Below are 19,582 nucleotides of genomic sequence, written 5' to 3'. Positions count from 1 at the left end.
ATGATTGTTTGGGGGTCATCAAGGACAACTTCACAGTTGGCTGAGATCAGATTATGGATATACTCTAACCACACAATGGATTTTCTAAACACTGGCTGGGACAGCTACAATCTTGGAGGCCACTGAATCCAGCCTTCTCTTCCTTCAAGAATCCCATTCAGGAATCCATCCCTTTTCTGCCCTTTGACTTGACTTCTTCATACATTTCTCTGCTGCCCAGAGTCTTCCCACTAGGGATACGTGTCCGGAAATCTCTTGTTCTGCGTAGGTTTCACCCGATCTTCCATACCCTGCCTGTCACGTCTCTGCCTCAACCGCATCTTTCATCTTTTCCTTTTCGTTTTTCACCCGCCCCCAAAAATCACCAGGCTCCGATTGTGCCCTTTGTGATTGGTTCCTGCCGGTTCGTTCATTCTTTCTTGATTGTCCTCTCCTTCTCGGGGGCGTGGTCAAGCATGGAACGCAGAGGCTGAGCGTTCCAGAACCGGATGGTCCTGCTTCCGAGGCTCCGCGCTGATTGGTTCGCCTCCGACACCAAGGGGAGGGCATGGAATGTTGGAGAGTTCGTGCGTTCCGAAGATACTTTCTCTCCTGTAACTTTTAGTCCTCTTGTCTTCTCGCCGCTGAGGGCGCAGAGGTCGCGATCCGAAGGAAAAGCAGCCATTGACCGTGCAGCTGTATTTGTATCTACTCCGAAGTAAGCGCCGTTGACTTCAATGGGTCCGGTTTCAAGCAGGGTCCAGTGGAGAGCCTAGAACTGCAGTTTCAGGGTACAAACGACCGCCTACTCCTCCCGGCTCCAGTGAGGGGCGTGGGGGAGGGGGGTCTTTGAACTCGCCTCTTGAGATCCCAGGGACCGAGGGGGATCGAAAGAGCGGCCGCCGCCGACTCGGTTTGGAGAGGAGCCAAGGAAGTCACAAGAAGGTATGTTGGGAATTGGGTTTGGCTCGCCCGCGATCTCCGCCCTGCGACGTTTTAGGAATGAAAACGCGCGCGAGTTACGGCCTTTTACGGGACTTTTATTCTAAGGGACTTTTTAAACTTTGCACAGCCGCTGCGAAGTTGGACTTGGGAAGAGGAGGAACGGATAAAAATTCAGTACATTCCAGTCCCGTCGCTCCCCCCCCCCCATATCGCGTGGGTGTCCGTCATCATCCGATACACTTCTTATTGGCAGCTACTGAAAAGTCGCAAGGTTTCCCTCCTTTCTTTAGAAAAGTAACAGAAATAACCGGGATGAGGCGACCTGAGGGGTTCTGTGCGCCCGCTTGTTCATACATGTACCAACACATCAGGTGATAGGCATTTGTGAGGGATGGAAGACGGTGCCCACCAAATATCTCTTGGCCATGAAGAATCACAAACCGACTGCTCTCTGTGAGAACTGTGTTTATTCAAAATGCTTGCATCTGATCTTAACATATTATATAGTAAGCCTTCCTTGGTTTTGAAGGGAGGTCTATTATTGTTTTAAATAAATAAATAGATAAATAAGAATCTCTAGGGCACTCTTGGCAACCATATGCCCTCCAGGTAGTTTGGACTACACCATCCGTCATTCCCAGCCCACACCCATCTAATGGCTGTCCTGGTTGAGTTTCAGGAGGGGGCTGAATGATAAGAGAAGAGAAACAGCTAAGTGATACCAAAAGCCACACAGTGAAGCCTCGGTATCTGAATGCAACTCTACATTCACATCAAGCATTCTTGCTATAGTACGGCTTTGGGTAAAAGATGAAATGAATCTACTGTATATTAGAGTTGCTTGAGTAAGTAACAGAATCTCAGACCTGAATATTCTAATCTCAGTCTAACTGAAGGGTAACAGCTTGGCACATCAGAAGATGGGACCTGCAAGAGAGACACTGTTGGAAATGAATTCCCATTCTGTTGGGTTGTTCCCTATCAGCAACCTGCAGATCTCAATTAAATGTGCTGATCAAAGCAAATGCCTCTTGCTTCAGTCTTTTATAGTTCCTCTCTCAGCAAATGTGGTGGACAGGGACAATAGCCTGGAGATGTAGCAGATTCAAAGCTGTCATTTTGGGAAGACCGCCAAACATTCATTCATAGACTGAATGCAAGTGGAGTCATATACAGTCAAAGATGCCTTTAAAAACTTTATATCCAAAAGCAAGCATTGCAGCCCAGCTATACATTAAAGAAAATCTAAAATTTGCCATTCAGTTAGAGCAGCATTTCTCAGCCTTGGCAATTTTGGGATTTCTGGGAGTCGAAGTCCAGACACCTTAAAGTTGCCAAGGTTGAGAAACACTGAGTTAGAGAATGAAATTAAACTGCATATGCAGTATAGGCTTGGCAGCACAGAATACTCTTGTCCATTTCAAGTTTAATGCTAAAGAGCCAGCCTGTTCTTTCCAAGGCAGTTTGGAAGTTGGGGTGCTGTTATTAAAGAGACCTTGTTCCGAATGTTTTTCCACCTAATTTCTCATTGTACTGGGGGATCACACTTATAGAAAAGGTTAATAGGTTACAAGGTAGGTCTTTAGATATCTTGGTCCCAAATCATGGAAGACAGTTTTCCCCATCCTGATGCTCCCTGCTGTTTTTAGTTTGTACTCCATAATTCCTAACTGTAGACAATGCTGGCTAGAAATTATGGGAATTGAAGTTTAGAGGACACCAGGTCAAGAATGAATGTTTTAGAGATTTGTAGATCAAAAGCAGAAACCTGAGTTGTACCTAGTGACTTCTCAGAAACCAGTGATGTTGATCTCAAAGCAGACTTCCAATGAAAGTTCCACTGGACTTTTTGTTATAGCTGTGATTTATAGACATTTTTAAGGGCAGCTTCATATAGTTATGCTCAAAAGAAAATTTAGTATATTTTGTCCACAAGTTACCTTGGAGAAAATTATCCAAGAACACATTAATCACAGCATTCAGACCTCTTCCTGTCATGGAAAGTGATTTTAACACGATCTCAACTGGAGAGCCAACTTTTTACACAGCTGGATTTCTCTGCCTTTCACAACAGCCTGAGTCACACAAAGATGTGTTTCTACATCTAACCTTTCCACCAGGCCACTTCATACCTAAGTGCCAGACTGCTGTTTTAAAGGCATGGAGCATCCTCAGCAAAACAGGAAGGAGTGTAACAAGTAGTGAAGCCTTCAGCAACCACCCTGTTGAGGTTGAGGATTAATCTGAGGATTAATGGGTATATTGTGAACTAGAGAGCTTGCTTTGTCAGATGCATTCTTCTGTTGGCAGAGAGACGCCAGTAACAAGAGAGTGGGATGAGGATGGCATGCAAGGGTTGGATTGACTATGAAATGAAAAAGTGTCAGCTGATGGAAGACGGACAGAGTAATGGGTTTTTCATAATCCTGACATGGAGGGGGTTAAGGCATGCCTCAGCCTTAAGAATGAGTAAAAGCAGCTTTTCTGCTCGATTTAGAGTTATGAACCTCCATTTTTCCCCCTCTAATGTCCCCATTATTTTGAAATAACGGCAGAGCGTGGCACAAATAGATAGGTCTCAGCAGAAAGGAGTTTCATAAGAAGGTTTTGCAGCATTCTCCTTTTTTGCAGCTTTTATCTCTGATGAGCCACAAATTATTTGCAGAGGCTGACATTTGGGAACCCAGTGGCTCCCCTCTGTTGTGACAGAAAGCTCCAGAGAAATGCCTCTTTAGGGACAAATCTAGTTGTAAACCTTTTTCCGGTGACTCTGTTTTAGTCCTGCGTGGCTCATGAAGAGTTTCTTCAGAAGCTAGTGGAATTGCAGAGCAGAGAGAAAGGAATTCCTCTCCCAGAGGGAAGGTGGAGTGATAGATACTCTTAGTCATCGGCCCAAGTAACATGCATAGACAATTTAAGCCAGGGTTCCATTTCTTGACTCATCAGATCTCTGAACTAATATCACACCACCCTTTTCTCTGGAATTCCACCCAGAGGCATTCACACACACAATTTGGTGCTGTGTGCCATGCATGAAACTCAGCACTCTTGGAATGTTGAGGTTCCCTTCGTTTTTACAGCTTGGTGGTAAATCAGCACCTCAACAAAGATAATGCGCTTCTGCAGAGAGAATGTGGTTGTGGGAACTGGCATGGGTGGAGAACTCTGCACTAGACTATGTTTTGAATTGCAGTAGGATTCCCTACATGTCTGTTTGGAAGCAGATCCCATTGAGTTCAGTGGGACCTGCTCTTAAATAAGTGGGTATGATGTTGTAGCCTTACATAATAGGCCAGATTACCTTAGTAGAGAAGATCAACATTTAGAAGTACTATTCCTTCCAAAGTATATCTACGTACTATGCTTTAAAACAATACAGCACTATTGGGCAGTGGTAGGGTACCAATGTCTCAGGTTTTATTTGTTTTGTATAGAGATGTGGTCACAATATCACATGGTCACCTCTCCTTTTGGATAAGGAGCTATGGAGAATCTCCGTCTGTGGCCTTTGCTGGAAGGCCTTGGAGCATATCAGCACTGTTACCATTAAAAGAATATGCTATGTTGTTTTCTTTTTTGTAAGATCAGACACGCTCCACCAAAGCCACTCAGCCCTTGCCATCAATCCTTATTCCCAGATGAAGGACGTCAGCTTTAAGATTTTAAAACTTGGCTGGAGCCCTTCAAAGAGGCATTTTGTAGCCCATCATTCCTGTGGCTGCAAGAGAAGGAAAATTGAGTTTTCTCTCCCAGGGCTAGATGTATTTAAAAATATCCACAAAGCTAGTTTCTTCTGTTTGTTGAAGTCTTCTGTGACAATGATGCCTGTCAAATGCGTTGGACTTCATACATGCTGGCTAGGATTTTAGGAGTACAGGTAGTCCCTGGGTTACAGATGACCCATAGTTAAGAATGGAGCCTATTGTAGCAAAATTTCAGTTAAATACACAATGGTTTGAGTTCATTATACAATACTACTTATACAATAATATTGTTCTGGCTTATGTGCAAATTTGGCTTAAGGACAGACCTTGGGAATGGAACTTGTTTTTAAACTGGGAGCTACCTGTAGTAGTTCAGCACTTCTGGAGAGTTACTGGATCAGGAAAGGCTAGGAACTTGTAAGGTCCTTGATCCTCAACCAGATTACCAACTTTTAATTGCTGTATTCACATATTATGCAAGGCCCAAACATGTAAACCATAGCAGACATAAGATGGCCTTGTTCATTGCTGGTTTCCCACAATATGAACTAATTAACTCCATTTTCACCTATTGCACAAACTCAACCATTGAGTAAGCAGGGCACTGTGAGTATGAAAAAGATCCAGCTAGAGTTTTAACACATCACTCAGCCAACTGCCATTTCATGCTCATTTTGCATGTTTCCTGTAGCATTGCTAGTAATGCCATTCTGTACATATCTATTCATATCCTATCGAGGTTGGGGAGCTTTATCTGCAGATAAGGAGTTGCAAGTTTGCAACTGGAATAGAACAAAATAATAATCTGAGTCTGAGTTACAAAAATGCAATCCTTTAGAATTCCCTTTTAACATACTGGGTTCATTCATCCAAAGGTCAGCCTATTAATGAAATCCAAAGAATACATAATATTCAGACAGAGGAAAAATGCCCATTCAAATTCCATTTGCTTGCCTAGCCATCATTAGTAGATTCCAGGTCATATATTATGACAGCAATCCCTGATTTGGCACCCTCCACTCGAGATGCCAAATCCAAGCAGTGCAGACTATCCAGAGCAAGATATCATGGAGTTGGAAATCAAGCCATGCCCCAAAAGATACATCTTTGATCTCAGGAATCTGACCTGGCTAATTCTCATGGAAGGAACCTAAACAGAAAATTCTTTAAAATTCTGTACAAACGTATTGAGCAGACAGTGAACATGGGCCACACTGGACACCACCATTCCCCCCAAGACACATACATACCCACATACCCATATTAAATATGAGTTGTGGATATGGGTAGCCCAGATACTTCCAGAGCATAGCTACGTCTCTGCCACCCCCCTCCCCCCAGGAGAAATGGAGACCATGATTCAATCACAATCAACAGGGATCATAAGGGAAAATTGGTATTTGGGTGGAACCATGGACAGAAGCCCAGGTTAAAGTTTGGGGAGGCAGGTATTTAGGGCTTCGAAGTCTACGCAGCTTTGGAACCCAGCCCTACATTTGAAACATTGCACTGCATAATGATTTGCTTTCACACTGCTTTCTTGAATAAGCCATAAAGGCTTAACAAGCTAATCAGGCTTTCTCAACCAGGCAGTTGCGGAATTCATCCAGCAGAATTCTTAGGGGTTGTAGAAGCTGAAATCCACAGAGCCAAAGGATGCTGGCATGGGGAAAGCTACACTAAGCCACAGCTACATAAACCACAATAAGGCTCATGTGCAATGTATTATTTTTCTTTCTTTCTGTTTTTGGCTGCAAAAATATGTCTTCCTCTTTTACTTTCACAGCACTCCGTGCAGTCTTTGTCTTCTCCCCAGACTCAGAGAGGCTACAATTATTGCAAAAGAAAACATTTCTTATGAAATGTTTTAAAACCATGCTTTTGGTGTGGCTAGAATGGTAACAACAGTTCCCTGAATTTTACTCAATAAATCAATATGGTGAAAGCTGAAGGAAGCCCCAGTTGAAGAGGGTAGCATTATTTCTAAGTAAGGACATGCAGGATTTCGGTTGTGAAAGTACCTCTTTTAGTATTTCAAGATCTGTGCAGCAGTTCAAGGCAAAAAACTGGTGCTCTGTTTTAAAGCTATGGTTTCCAGAAATTTAAATGAAGGCTGAAGTCTTTGTAAAGCAGTATTTTGGGAGGAAAATCATTGCCTGTCTGTAATTTAAGAGCTGGAATGTTTAAGTCAGTTCCTGCAAATGATTTCCAGAAGGCAAATAAAATGATATCTGCTCTGGCTCCTAAATCCTATTTACAAAATGTCTTTCTTTCACCAAAAAAAAAGTGCTTTTCTTCACCCCGTTCCTAATCTTCTTGGCTTGTTTGTTGTTTTCTTCCTTTTCTAAACTTGCCAGTATATCCCCTTGTTAAAAATATCACCTGATTTTTGTTTGTCTACGCTGTGGAAGCTAAGGGTTTTTGCAGGTTTCGGGGCAATCTCCTGTGTAAACAGTTCCATTGGGATGAGTTTTCAATTTAATCTTTTACCCACTTCTTTGGTGCAAATGAAATTACAACATTAATTTAGGGTTGTGCAACTTTCAGCTTTGGAGCTACATTCCCAAAGGAGGACAAAGTCAGAACAAAAATTAAATCAAAACTCAATCTAACTTTAAAAGTAAATTAAAGTTAATTAAATAAATTAACTTTAAAGTAACTTTAATTAAATATTGTTAATATGTCACTTCCCTACATATTCAGCACATTCCTTTTTTGTCAGATTAAAACCTGCCATTAGTGGCCACTGTTGGAAGAACTCTGAGGGCTTCACCCAAGTTTTGAGGGGCTGTCTCTGGCACTGGGCCCCCAATCTGCCAGTGACAACTTTCCACAGGTTTACTTCTATCCACTGTGAATGTCATCAGCTAGAAGGTCCTTCTTTGTTTAAGTCTTCAGAGTCGCCTTTTCCAACTTGGTGCCTTTCACATGCTTTCATGTTTTGGATTGCAGTTCCCATCATCTGCAGTAATTGTCTCTGGTGAGTGGGAGTGAAAGACCACACATCTGGAAAGCTTCAAGGTGAGAAAAGCTGTCCAAACTGCTTACTGTGCATTAGAGCATTCTACAGAAGAGAACCATGTAACTTATCACTCCCTTGAATCAGTCCCTTTCATGTGATGAAAGGTTGTTGGAAACCTCTTGGCAAAACCCATCAGGAAAAGCTCTCTTTAAGGATTATGAAAGGTTGGCTGCGTTTTACAAGTGTACATTCCTACTTCAAATGGGCCGAGAGGTTAGAGGTGCTGTCGTTTTTTCCCTCCTGCTGGAGTGTGTAAAAATCATTATCGCTGTTAACAGAGAGAGTAGAAGAAAGGCTCAGCAAGCTTTATTTTATTTGGGTCTCCTTAAACAAAAATGATTCTACTAGCTGAGCAAAGGGAAACCAATCAGTTCTTAACACAAACTGGTCCTCAAAGCTGCATGACATTGGGGTTTTGGATGACCGCATATTATTAAGATACCTACGGTCCTTCATGTGTACCTCATAAAAGACGTGGCCTCTTTTCTGCTTACCTCTAATGAGCTGGAGGAAAGATAGGATCAATGATGGGGGGATGTCTTTTTTTCCTTTGTATTGTTGTTGCAAACTTTGAGTTCTTATCCTCCCCGTTTACCTGTTTCAGGTTGTTTAAAAATGGTCATTCTGAGGATTGCCACCAAAACAGGATGTACCACAAAACATCTCTGTAGGATAAAATGATGGTGGGACTGCTTTGCTTGGATCCACCATCCACCGAGGTTCTAATTTGTGACTGATGGGAATTCTCTTTATAGCATAGACATAGCTTCCTTCTGCCCCTAGTGTTCACAGGCTAAGTGTGTTGAAGCATGGTGTGTATTGTGTGGTGTGGGCATGATTGGGTAAATATAACTACGTTTGTGGCCTTCTTTAGTTCCATTTCCAAAAAATGGCTCTTTTGTGCCAAATTGTCTATCTTGAAAAGTTAGGAAAATTAAGAAACTTTCATCCAATGTAATGAGAGCTAATTCTAATGAATGCCAAATCTGTTACAGTTCAAGACTTATCACTGCAAATACATTTCTATCCTCCATGAGAAAAGTAGTAGCTGGCTGACATACGCTTGTGAAACGGATATAACAAACCACAACATTAAGATTATGCTGTACTCTTTTCCTTTGTTAGAACCTGTTTTGTTTCATATTTTCTTACGATGCATGATATCCCTACTATATACTTACCACTTAGTTATATAATATTCCCAAAAGTCTCTCTTTGTTTTAATGCTTATTTACACATTCATGGCAGACAAGAAACGTGCCCAAATATGACCTCGGTATTTCTTTGAGAATGACAAGTTATATTAGCAATTGTGTTTGTTCCTGGAAGAAGAATATGGGAACATTCTTTGTGAACTTCAATTTACCTTTGTTCATGAGGAAATGACTCATTTTTTCCATATTTAAGAGTGTTATGTTTAAGACCAGTGTTGTTAAGCAATGTTTAAACAAACCAAATGTGGCATATAAGTCATTTGACCTTTCATAATGGACTACCTAATGAAGTTTGCTGAGGTTCTGAGAACTAACCCATGGAACAATCCTTTGTAGATGGTCCCATTTTAGAATGCTTTTATTGGGGAAGGGTGAATCTTTGAATGAACCCCCTTTTTAAAAACAACAAACCTCCCTTATACCAGAAGGAAAGTAGAGTTATGTCTCTTTTCTGACTTTCTGTCTGTGCTGGACATTCTTGAATCACAGGAGACCCTGGAGTCCTCCATCTGCAGATGAGGAAGAAAAATACCAAAAGATATTTCCAAGCATGTAGATTTGTTCTGTATAGATTTTGTTCATGTCTTAACTGTAAAATTACGCTCAAAGGGATGATTCAGGAAAGAGTTTCAGTATTGTATACTACAAAAGCAGGTTGCTTTTTGAAATCTTTGGTCTTGCCCATGGTAAAATTGGCCTTTGAGATAGGTGGGTTTGTTTTTCATGGTTTGATGGCACTGTAGAACAAAGGACCTTTGTCTTGACGTTTACTGTTTGGGGTTTTGCTCCTTTACTGCAGGTGACTTCTCAACATGGTAGACTATCTGGCTAATACTGAAATTAACAGTCAACGGATTGCTGCAGTGGAAAGCTGCTTTGGGACATCAGGCCAGCCCTTAGCTGTGCCAGGAAGGGTCCTTTTGGGTGAAGGGATTTTGACCAAAGAATGCCGTAAGAAAGCCAAGCCGCGAATTTTCTTCCTTTTCAATGATATCCTTGTGTATGGCAGCATTGTGATCAGCAAACGGAAGTACAGCTCCCAGCACATCATCCCTTTGGATGAAGTCACTTTGGAGATGCTGCCAGATACCTTGCAAATGAAGAACCGCTGGATGATCAAAACCTCCAAGAAGTCCTTTGTTGTTTCGGCAGCATCACTGACTGAGCGTAAAGAGTGGGTCAGTCACCTGGAGGAATGCATTCGCCATCTTTTGTCCAAAACGGGGCAGCAGCCCCCAACTGAATATGCAGCCCCCTGGATTCCAGACAAGGCAACCGATATCTGCATGCGTTGCACCCATACCAAGTTCTCTGCTCTCATCCGAAGACACCATTGTCGAAAGTGTGGCTTTGTGGTATGTGGAGACTGTTCTCGTCAGCGCTTTCTCATGCCTCGGCTGTCCTCAAAGCCTTTGAGGGTTTGCAATCTTTGCTACAAACAGCTGATGGCCAAAAAGAACGAACCTGGAGATGAGCCGAAGCCAGTTAATTCTCCGCTGACTGGCTATGAAGTTTCTAGTGGGGATGATAGTGACAGGTCTGATGAAGACAAACTCGAACAGTGGCCTGCAGAGACAGAGTTTTACACCTCAGATATGAGCTGGTCATCTTTCCACAGTTGATTGCTCCCTGGACTTGTTCGTTTTAAATGCTATCATAGTTTTAAAAATGACAGAGAATACACACAGGCTTTTATGGACCAGTGAGAGAAATAACTTTGTACTCCATTCCATGTGTTTTCTGTTCTATAAATAAGGGAGAAGAAATGTCCTCAGGCTAATATGTAAACATTTGCTTGTGTCCTCTAAGACTGAGTCATTCTTCTTGGAGCTCAAAATGGGATTAAAAATATATGTGGACCATTTCTGATAATGTTGGTCCTCTATATTTAATTTTGGAAGTAGTCATCATCTACACTCATCAAATTTTGAATTTCAGTCTTGGGAATTCAACTGAACTGTATGTAAGAATGTCCCCAAGTTGTGTCTACTGAAGAAATCCAACTTTTATAAAACCAAAGGACAAGGTCTGGGAATCCAGAAATCAAAACAATAGCCTCCAGAAAGTCATTTCAGTGTTGCAAATTGAGGGTACTTTTAATCAAGCACTAAATGGAAGTTGTTTAATGAAATTCATAACAGTATTACATTTCAAAAACTGAGCTGTTTATTGAACTTTTTTGGATCAGCTTGAGGTGGACAGGAAGAATTAAAAACTGACATTGCTTTGACTACTTACTTTTGAGTAATATAAAAACAAAAGATTGGGGATCTGGATGTAGATATTTGGGGCCCTTTTCTAAGTTATGTTCACAGAGCCCATGATATTGTGGTTTGTTTAATGAACGTTTCACTTAGTGTGTTATCTGAATCCAACCAGTAAACCACATTAAGTAAACCATAGCTTAGTGCAATTTAGGAGTACAACTAGTGACTTGTTTGTGATAAGCAGAGAATGTTCATGACTAATGATCTTTTATCACATGAAGGAGATATGTCTTAGAACACTAAAAAAGAAAAAAAAAGTTGGATAAACAGAAACCTGACTGGTAGGCAGTATTGAATTATATTGATGGGGAAGAGCCAGTTATTTTTAATAAGCAGAGTGTATTCTAAATTATGCTTTTAACATATGCTACGTCCTGATACAATTGTACCTCTTTTAATAGAGTTGTCTTTAAAAAAAACATATTCTCTACATGCTGTAGATATGGACTTTAATGCTAAGAGATAGCCCACAGATTATATTTGTATTAGCTTGCTTCTAAAACCCTTAATTCTGCTGATCCTTTGAAAGCACTTTCGCCCTTTCCAAATTGCAGAGAAATATCAGATGTGGATAACCAAAGTAGAAATAGCTTTGACCATCTAAGGTGAAGCTCAAAGGAAACAGAGACCTCAGATTAGTTAACAAGTATAGTGGGCACTCCATAACCACTGGTTGTCACCATCTTTCTCATCTTTGGAGCACATTTGGTCTCCTGGCTCTCTTGGCAACACCAGAGGGCAAAACTATACTCCCCACTTTTTTGAAAAAGAGAAAGAGCAAGAGACTGCAAGCTGCATAAAAGTGCCTGACTGAGCCTCCTCCCCCCACCTCCCCAGCCCCACATAAGCACAGAAGTCCTGGTCCATGCAATCATTCTGCAGTATAACAAGAATGAGTTATAGCAAGCCATGGGTTCACCCCTCTTTTGGTCTTTCTCCTCCCATTAACCATGGTTCAAGGTTAACAGCTCTTTGCCTCATTTCAGAGAGTTTTGCAAGCTGCTGATGATCTAAAAGAGAGGTTACTGACCTTCCTCTGCAGCTATATTAAGAGGAGGGGGCAGGAGATGAAGGCTTACTGCCGGAGTTCAAACATTGCATTAAGCCATAACATGATTTGTCTCATCTCAATGTAATACCATGTGCAGCTGAGGTCAGCAAAGAAACCAGGATCTGCTTTAGGACATTAAGCCACAATTTTTTGGCTTACTAAATGCAAATGTAGTATATTATGATGTATAAATGCAGAGCCCTTGGACAGAGTGACCGGGATTCTTCATGTACAAGACTGGTTCTAGGGTGTTTCGGGGTTGCCAAGCATACCATGTGTAAACAAAGATGGCTTATTGTGATATAGGAATGTAACCAGGAGACTTCATCTTAATGTAAAATCATAGCACAGTATTTTATGCAAATATAGTCATGCAGTGAGCTGATTCACATATAACACTAAGCCATAGTATAGTTTGTTTCTTCGTTTTTTGGCTTGGGGTAATACATGAAATAGTCGTGTTTCTGTTAAGGAACATGGTTTCTGGAGCAAATGGCTAGGTTTTGAAGGCAGGCTTGAACATCTGGCTTTCTCTGTTTAGAAATTAAGCATTGCTTTTACCTCATAGGCTTTGAGAAATGTTAAAAACATCTTTACAGCTTGCTTTTTTCCAGTTCTTGCTTCTTGGAATACTTTTAAAAATACATTACCATATACGTCAGCACTTTACTGCTGGAAACCATTAAAAAGCAACTCATTTTAAATTAATATTTTAAATTAACTAGCATAAGTCTTAATGATGCTAATGAATAACTTTGATATTAGTAGCATCTTCTTTTTTGTACTCTTGATAATTTTTCCATAGGGAGAGAAAAGTGGGGTTTTTTTTTTAATCGTTTTGTTTTCCACCTCCCTAATAAGTTTACATTAAATCCATTTTCTTTTGTCACCCCCCCTTAAAAATAATTGATTAATTTCCTGTTAAATATCATTGCAATTTACATGTTGGAACTCTGCATGAAGTTGATATATGTCTTGATGGGAAGAAGACAGCCTGAATTGGCCTCCCTCAAACTCTGTTTCCTTCAGAGATCCAGCCTCTGTCACTCATCTTCCTGTACCCCAAGTTCTCCTGCAGATTCGTACAAGTGCCACAACTATTCTTAGACACTCAGGGCTCCACAGCACAGAGGTCAGACACCCAGATATTGCATTAACAAGCTCCTAGATTCTATGGTTATGTTCATACAACACCATTGATATGCCCAAGATATTTGGGCCATATACAAAGCAGATGGGTGAAGATGAGTTAAGTTCCCAGACTGTGTGGCTGTGTTCACACCACACTGTAACTCTTTCACTGAATTCATCCATTTCCTGGCATTGCACAATATAATTAAACCAAAACTTAAATGGATGGGCTAAGTCCACTCAGCACCTTAAACCACAGAAAACTAGCCAAGGCTAAAATTAACCAAGCTTTATACATTAAGCAAAAGCAGATGCTAAATCTGTAATCTGGTTCAGTATGTTGTCTGAACACATCTCTGAAATTTCCCAGGTAAGTCTCACTGATGCAAGAGATCAACTTGGCGATGTGTTTCTTCATCACAGGGGGCAGGACTAGACTGACTGGAGCAAGGGGCTGGGTACCAAACGGGAGTACCAGTTACTTCAATCATTTGCTGGATTCTTCCTATCTTAGACTGTGCTGTCCTGTTAGATAAAGGACGCAGTTGCTCAGTGGAATAAGTCATGGTACAGTGGAAGATGTACCATGGAAGCTTCATTTTCAAGGAACCGTATGTAGAAGGAAACCATTTGCTTCACTCTCAGTGAGCTTTTCCCCAGATCCTGTCAATTTCCTCCAGTGTCATTTGCAAGGAAGGGATACAATCCCCCCACTGTCATTACAAAGCAAGGAAGATGATGGGGTGTAGGATACCTGTAGCATAAGAACTGCTAACAGCAAGGATTTAATCCCCAGATCACATCCAGCATCCTGACAGAACGGGAATCAGTTTCTCATAGCTGCTCCTTGCATGCTCCAGTTCTCTAAACTAGCCTTTCCAGTCAGGTACCCTTCAAATATCTTGGACTTTACCAACAGATTCCCTGGTAAGTGTTTCCAAATCATAAGGCGAGAACTCTAAACAAAGATAAATTAAAACAGACCAGCCTCCCTTTTTCTGATATTGAAATATGTTTTTTTCCAACTAAGTCTATTGGGGGAAAAAATGGAATTTTAATTAGGAACAGAATATCCTGTTCCAGTTGCAACAGTATTTCCTATGAACTCACCAATAAAAGCTGGACTAAAAACACTTCTGGTGTTTTGTTTTTTTGCCCCCCCCAAAAAAAACCTGGCCCAAAATGAATAGCGTTAATATTTTTTATAGCACTTCATATATGGATGTAGTGGAAATAGGAATGATTTGCAAGGATACAAAGGTATGGAGAGTTATAGTGAAAAACAGACATTGTTGAGATTTTCCTATCGCTATATCACAGGGAGGGGGAACAGCAGTGGGTGACATTTAACCCCAAGGCCCACTATCTGAGGTCATATACTACATTAAACTATAATATATTTTATCAGTCTTTCATTTAGTCTGATGCACCACCAAGGTCAGTAGACAAATCATGACCCTAAACCACAATTTAGAGTTTGTTTTTAATTTCCCTCTCCTTTGACTCAAAACAAATAGCAAGAATAATCTTTCTGGTACTTGGTTTCCAGGAGTTGCACAAGTTGTTGCCCTTGAATCTCAACCAAAGGTGTCAACAACTGGAAACCCCAAAGTTAGATCCAACTCCACGGAGGCTATGAAGCCTCTCAAGTCTATTGCTTAGAAATGGGTCAGAGGGAAGCTCTATTACCTCACACTCTTCTGCCTGCCAGATATTTCAGGGTTATTGTCTGAGTTCTTGCTGCTGATTTTTTTTTTTTTTAATGAAGTTTCTGGCCCTCTGCATGCAGTGACTGACAAAATACAGTTCAGGACTCAAAGTGGCTTACATTTGTCTCCGTCACCCAATCTTTTGGCCAGTATGTGCAAACACTTGGAAGTGCCTTTACAATCTGCAGCCATTTCCTTCTGTGCAAATAACAAGAAACAGAAACTTCATTTTAGAACAAAAACAAAGCATTGTGTTCAGAAAACACACACACATGCACACACACATGCATATTCCTAGGACGGGGGAGGGTAAATGCACAAAACCTGGGCAATGCACCACTTTTGCAAAATCTGGCATTCCCTTATTTAATGCAAGATACAACTGTCTCTCTCAGAAACTTATTCAGCTGCCTGTATTTTGCAATGCTGCTTTATGTGCCCCCCTGTGCCAGACCATATATTCTCATTCCTATCTTCAAGGGGTCTGAGTAGGACAACTAGTGACAGTCCATGGTAGGTCTTGACCAGAAGTAGTCAGTTGGATAGCACTGCCTCAAGGATTTGTCTTGCATCTCAAAGTCTAAGGTTCCTTAAGATTTTCATCAATTACTTACATATTTTGGCCAAAGAGCTGTTGTTGTTGTCAATGAATTCAGCTTAAAAGAGCCGCCTTGTCCATTTTATTAGTCATTAAGCTCAACTCAGTGAGCTTCCTTCCCTTTAGCCCAGCCATCCTCCACCTGATACCACCCTGGTTGGGATGTCTGAAGGCCACAATCTCAACACCTTTGGAAGATGCCAGGTTGGACTTGTATATGAACTAAGTAGCCAAATAAATAAATGTGAGAAGAAAGGTGTTGGTGGCAGTGGGGCATAAAATCAAGCAGACAGAAGCATCACCATCTGCCAATGAACGCTTCAACTTCATCCTATCTCATCCAAAGCCCCACCAGGTTCATAGCTGATGCTAGAACAGATGGAGGCCTGATACAAATGCCTCCCTTTCTCTCTGCTCAGCCGTCCTCAGCTGTTTGCTAAAACTGCAAGCCCTGCGTTCTTGGGTTGCTAAGGCAACACCTATGTTCCTGGTGCTGACATGGCAGATCTGATAGGGGAGTCACTCTCTTAAGCAGCCACAGAGCCACATGCCATGTTTCCAAGCAGCTCACCTGCTAGTTGGCCAGGCTCCCCGAAACCTTTAAGAAAATCACATTATCCCATGGCAAAATATGTGAACCCACCATGGCCAGATTCTGCATCAAGTAGCATGTTGCATGAATCAAGCCAATTGTAGTTTACTTAATAACCCACAATTAAACAGACCACGTCTTAGTGTGGCCTATAAACCTGGCCTTTAAATTTCATGTGAGGTGAACCAATGTGTTTTTATCTGGATCAATCCTTGACTGCTATGCAAATATGTTTTTAGGAAGGTAATACCACTGAAACAGAAAAAACAGTTTTATTAGAATCAAAATGAGTTTATTAGAATGCTGCTAATGTGATTACAAATACTACTTTTTTATTGGCTTATTTACAAATGGTTACCTTAACGACTGCAATTGGGACCGATAACTCTGTCACTAAGCAACACAGTTGTTAAGCAAGACAGCAAGACAGCAAGACATCATGTGACTGCACCAGGCTTACAACATTAGTGACCATGACTTACTGCTGGCTTTCTCATTGACTTTGCTTGTTGGAAGCTAGCAAATGGCAATCACATGACTGTGGGACACTGCAACAGTCGTAAGTTTGAGGATCAGTTGTAAAGCTACTTATTCAGCACCATTGTAAGTTTGAATGGTGGTTAAACAGGACAGTTGTTAACCAAGAACTACCTGTATAATCATATTTCACAATAGATTTTGAAAGTAGCCTTTAGTGAAACATAAAAATCTTCTGGACAAAGTAAACCTTCCCAGATATCATCTATTACCCAATAGCGTTACCAACAAGCTTCCTAGAAGAACATAACAGAAATGCACCAGTTATTGAACATGAAGCTTTTCATCTTTACAGCTGTCTGGCAACTGTACCATTACTTATTCTATCAAATGCATTCATAAATAGCATCCTTTGTCTAACAGGGTGGTATACTCTAACATAGGCAGAATCCAGCAAATGATTTAGGTAACTGGTGCCTAAACCATCTTGCAAACAGTTGCCCAACAGAAACAAGTGACTATTTAGAGATGCATGAACCCAAAGTTTTTGATGCAGAGGAAGATCCGAGTACAGTACATAGACCTTGGCTCTGAGATAGTTTGTCCACTTATTCATTGTATTTTCATCTGTGGCATTCTACATGTTTAAAGTTTTAGGATAAAGAAGTTTCAAAGTGAATATGATTTTTTTTTAAGGGCCTGTAGGATGCAGCAGTAGATTTGTGCATGGGGCTGAAAATGTTACGGAAATGAATGAGACCAGTGAAGGATTTGCTTAAAACAAAGCAACTTACTTGAAAAGAATATCTTAAATTAACTAACATAAGCCTTAATTATGATAGGGAACAACATCACTGTTGACACTATCTTGTTTTTTGTAGGAGAAAAAAAATGCTACTAGGTAATGCAGTCTGTGTTCTAATTTAATTTGCCGCTTCACCAATATCTTTATATTAATGCTCCTGACACATCCATGCAGACTTCTACTCCAGCACTCTGTACTAACCCTGTGCTAAGCTCGGCTGATAAAGGGTTGGGAATAGATGATTATTTACATTCTCATAGGATCCAGTTCTCATTAGGAGAAGGAGGGGTGGGTGATACAGAGTTGGCAAAAGGGGACATCTTAAAACACCCAGGAGGACAATGGGAGGTGATAACTGGCATCTAAAATGGCCTTAGACAATTCCAGTGGTTGTTAAAAATGAATTGTTGGTTTTAATCCAGAGAAAGGCAGGCTAGTAATGATGCTAAAATGATCTGGGCACTGTTTGCACTGCTGGAGGCTGATTAGCTCACGAGGGGTCCAAATCCATGAAATATTTAAGGGCACAATTCAGGAGAAGGGCGCTGATGAGGAAAAGCATCAGTAGACCTTATCTATTCATCACAAGGACATTCTGGTGGTGCTGAAAGGAATAAAAGATAAGCAAAAGGCACTGATGAGGTTACCTAGTCAGGTAATGAAATGTCTGCAAGCAAACCACCAAGCTCAGAGAGCACCAAGGACTCCACAATAAGCAAAAGATTTTGCTGGTGGTGTCAAAGGATCCGCAGGAAAATGAAGATGAGCTCATCTGACTGAGAGGAAAACTTGGCACTAGTTTCTGTAAGCCTTTCCAGCTCTAGAATTGGGAAGTATCTGTTGGGGTAGAATTAGAATAGCACAAATGTATATTGAACTCACATCATAGCTGGTTAATATTTGTATGCTTAGCTTTTGTATTTTTACAACAGGCTGCTGGAATGTAGAATGGGAACAGGAAGGGTTGTTCTCTGTACAATGTAAAGAAACTGGTGGGTTATAAATCATATTTGACTAAAACCAACTTGGCTTTTTTGGTCTTTTATCAGAATAGAAGTGGGCTCAGGGAATGGAATGCTGTTCCGCACCTTGTCTTTCAGTCAAATCCTCAGATACCTACATACCTCATAACAGTCTTTTGCAATTTTGCTACATTAGGCTCCCTGTTTAACTATGGGTCATTCTTAAACCAGGCGTTCTTAACCCAGGAACTAACTACCTGTACCACCCTTTGCATAAATATCACTTTTAGTTTTACTAAAATCTGTCAGAGTGATTCATTGCAACTTCACCTAAATTTTGGACACTTCTCTTTTAAGCTTGTCTGCTAGCCCTGGTTTTCTGTTTATTTTTACCCCCAGCCTTATCTGTGACTAACACTGAGCAAGAAGTGAATTCAAACTCTAATTCTTGAAGGTTTTACTGGTGACGCTGTGAGATATTGCCTTTTCTCTCCCCCTTCTCTCTGGGTTGCTGGAAGACTAAACAAAGAGTGGGAAAAGCTAACTCCTCTGGTTTGAGCTCCTTGGAGAAAAATGTGTGTATGTTCAAGTGAAATCAGAAATTAAGAGGCATGCATTACTCTAATTTCTCTAAGACCCCGGCCCTGCCTCTTTAACCAATTTATTCTGAAACTGAAAGAGCAGAAGATTTTTCAGCAATTTGCTGGGGGTAAACGTTTTCAGGAACCCCATGATTCTTCCTTGCAAAGTTTGGGATGATTTCATTTTTTGTCTCTTCCTCATTTTAGCCATGCTCGTAAACCACCCTGAGAGATATTTTAAAAAGTTAACAGCAGTTATGCAGTGAAATGTATGTACTTGAGTTCTCAACTTGGAAAAATATATTGTTATGATTTTTAAATAAAAATTTGAATCTTCTACAGTGGCTCCCTGTTTATTTTTACATATAACAAAGATGAGACTTGCTTGTATAGAGACGGCCGATCGGTGCTCTTCATTTTTTTGTTTTTTGTTTAGTTTTATCTCATCCCCTGCTGCTGATTTGGTTTTAATTAGGTATTTTTACATCCTTTCCACTGTAATCCTCTGTATGTTTGCACAGTGAGCAATGGGCCTTGTGCCCTAG

General features: G+C 40.8%; 1 protein-coding gene across 3 annotated transcripts; it reads left to right on the top strand.

The window, feature by feature from the left end:
- Positions 1-491: 491 nt before the first annotated feature.
- On the top strand, positions 492-19,364 carry PLEKHF1 (pleckstrin homology and FYVE domain containing 1). 3 transcript variants are annotated; one of them, XM_007429750.4, is made up of 3 exons: positions 493-924; positions 7,581-7,649; positions 9,664-19,364. In XM_007429750.4, the coding sequence occupies exon 3, from the start codon at positions 9,677-9,679 to the stop codon at positions 10,484-10,486; it is 810 nt and encodes a 269-aa protein (XP_007429812.1). In that variant the 5' UTR covers positions 493-924; positions 7,581-7,649; positions 9,664-9,676; the 3' UTR covers positions 10,487-19,364. The 3 variants fall into 3 exon arrangements, with proteins under 3 accessions (XP_025023403.1, XP_007429812.1, XP_007429811.1); XM_025167635.2 differs by lacking the exon at positions 7,581-7,649 and having other exon boundaries at positions 492-697; XM_007429749.4 differs by lacking the exon at positions 7,581-7,649 and having other exon boundaries at positions 494-924.
- Positions 19,365-19,582: the final 218 nt, after the last annotated feature.

The sequence above is a fragment of the Python bivittatus genome, unplaced genomic scaffold (genome assembly GCF_059951505.1).
Source record: "Python bivittatus isolate LINGU-HERP-01145 unplaced genomic scaffold, Pbiv_v1 ctg000190_np1212, whole genome shotgun sequence".
Classification (NCBI taxonomy): Eukaryota; Metazoa; Chordata; class Lepidosauria; order Squamata; family Pythonidae; genus Python; species Python bivittatus.
Note: the sequence above shows the minus strand (reverse complement) of the source record. Positions and strands in the feature narration are given on the sequence as shown.

What these genes read in the sequence shown, in the direction of transcription:
- PLEKHF1 (XM_025167635.2), top strand. Translation starts at nt 9,677, where the DNA reads ATGGTAGACTATCTGGCTAATACTGAAATTAACAGTCAACGGATTGCT.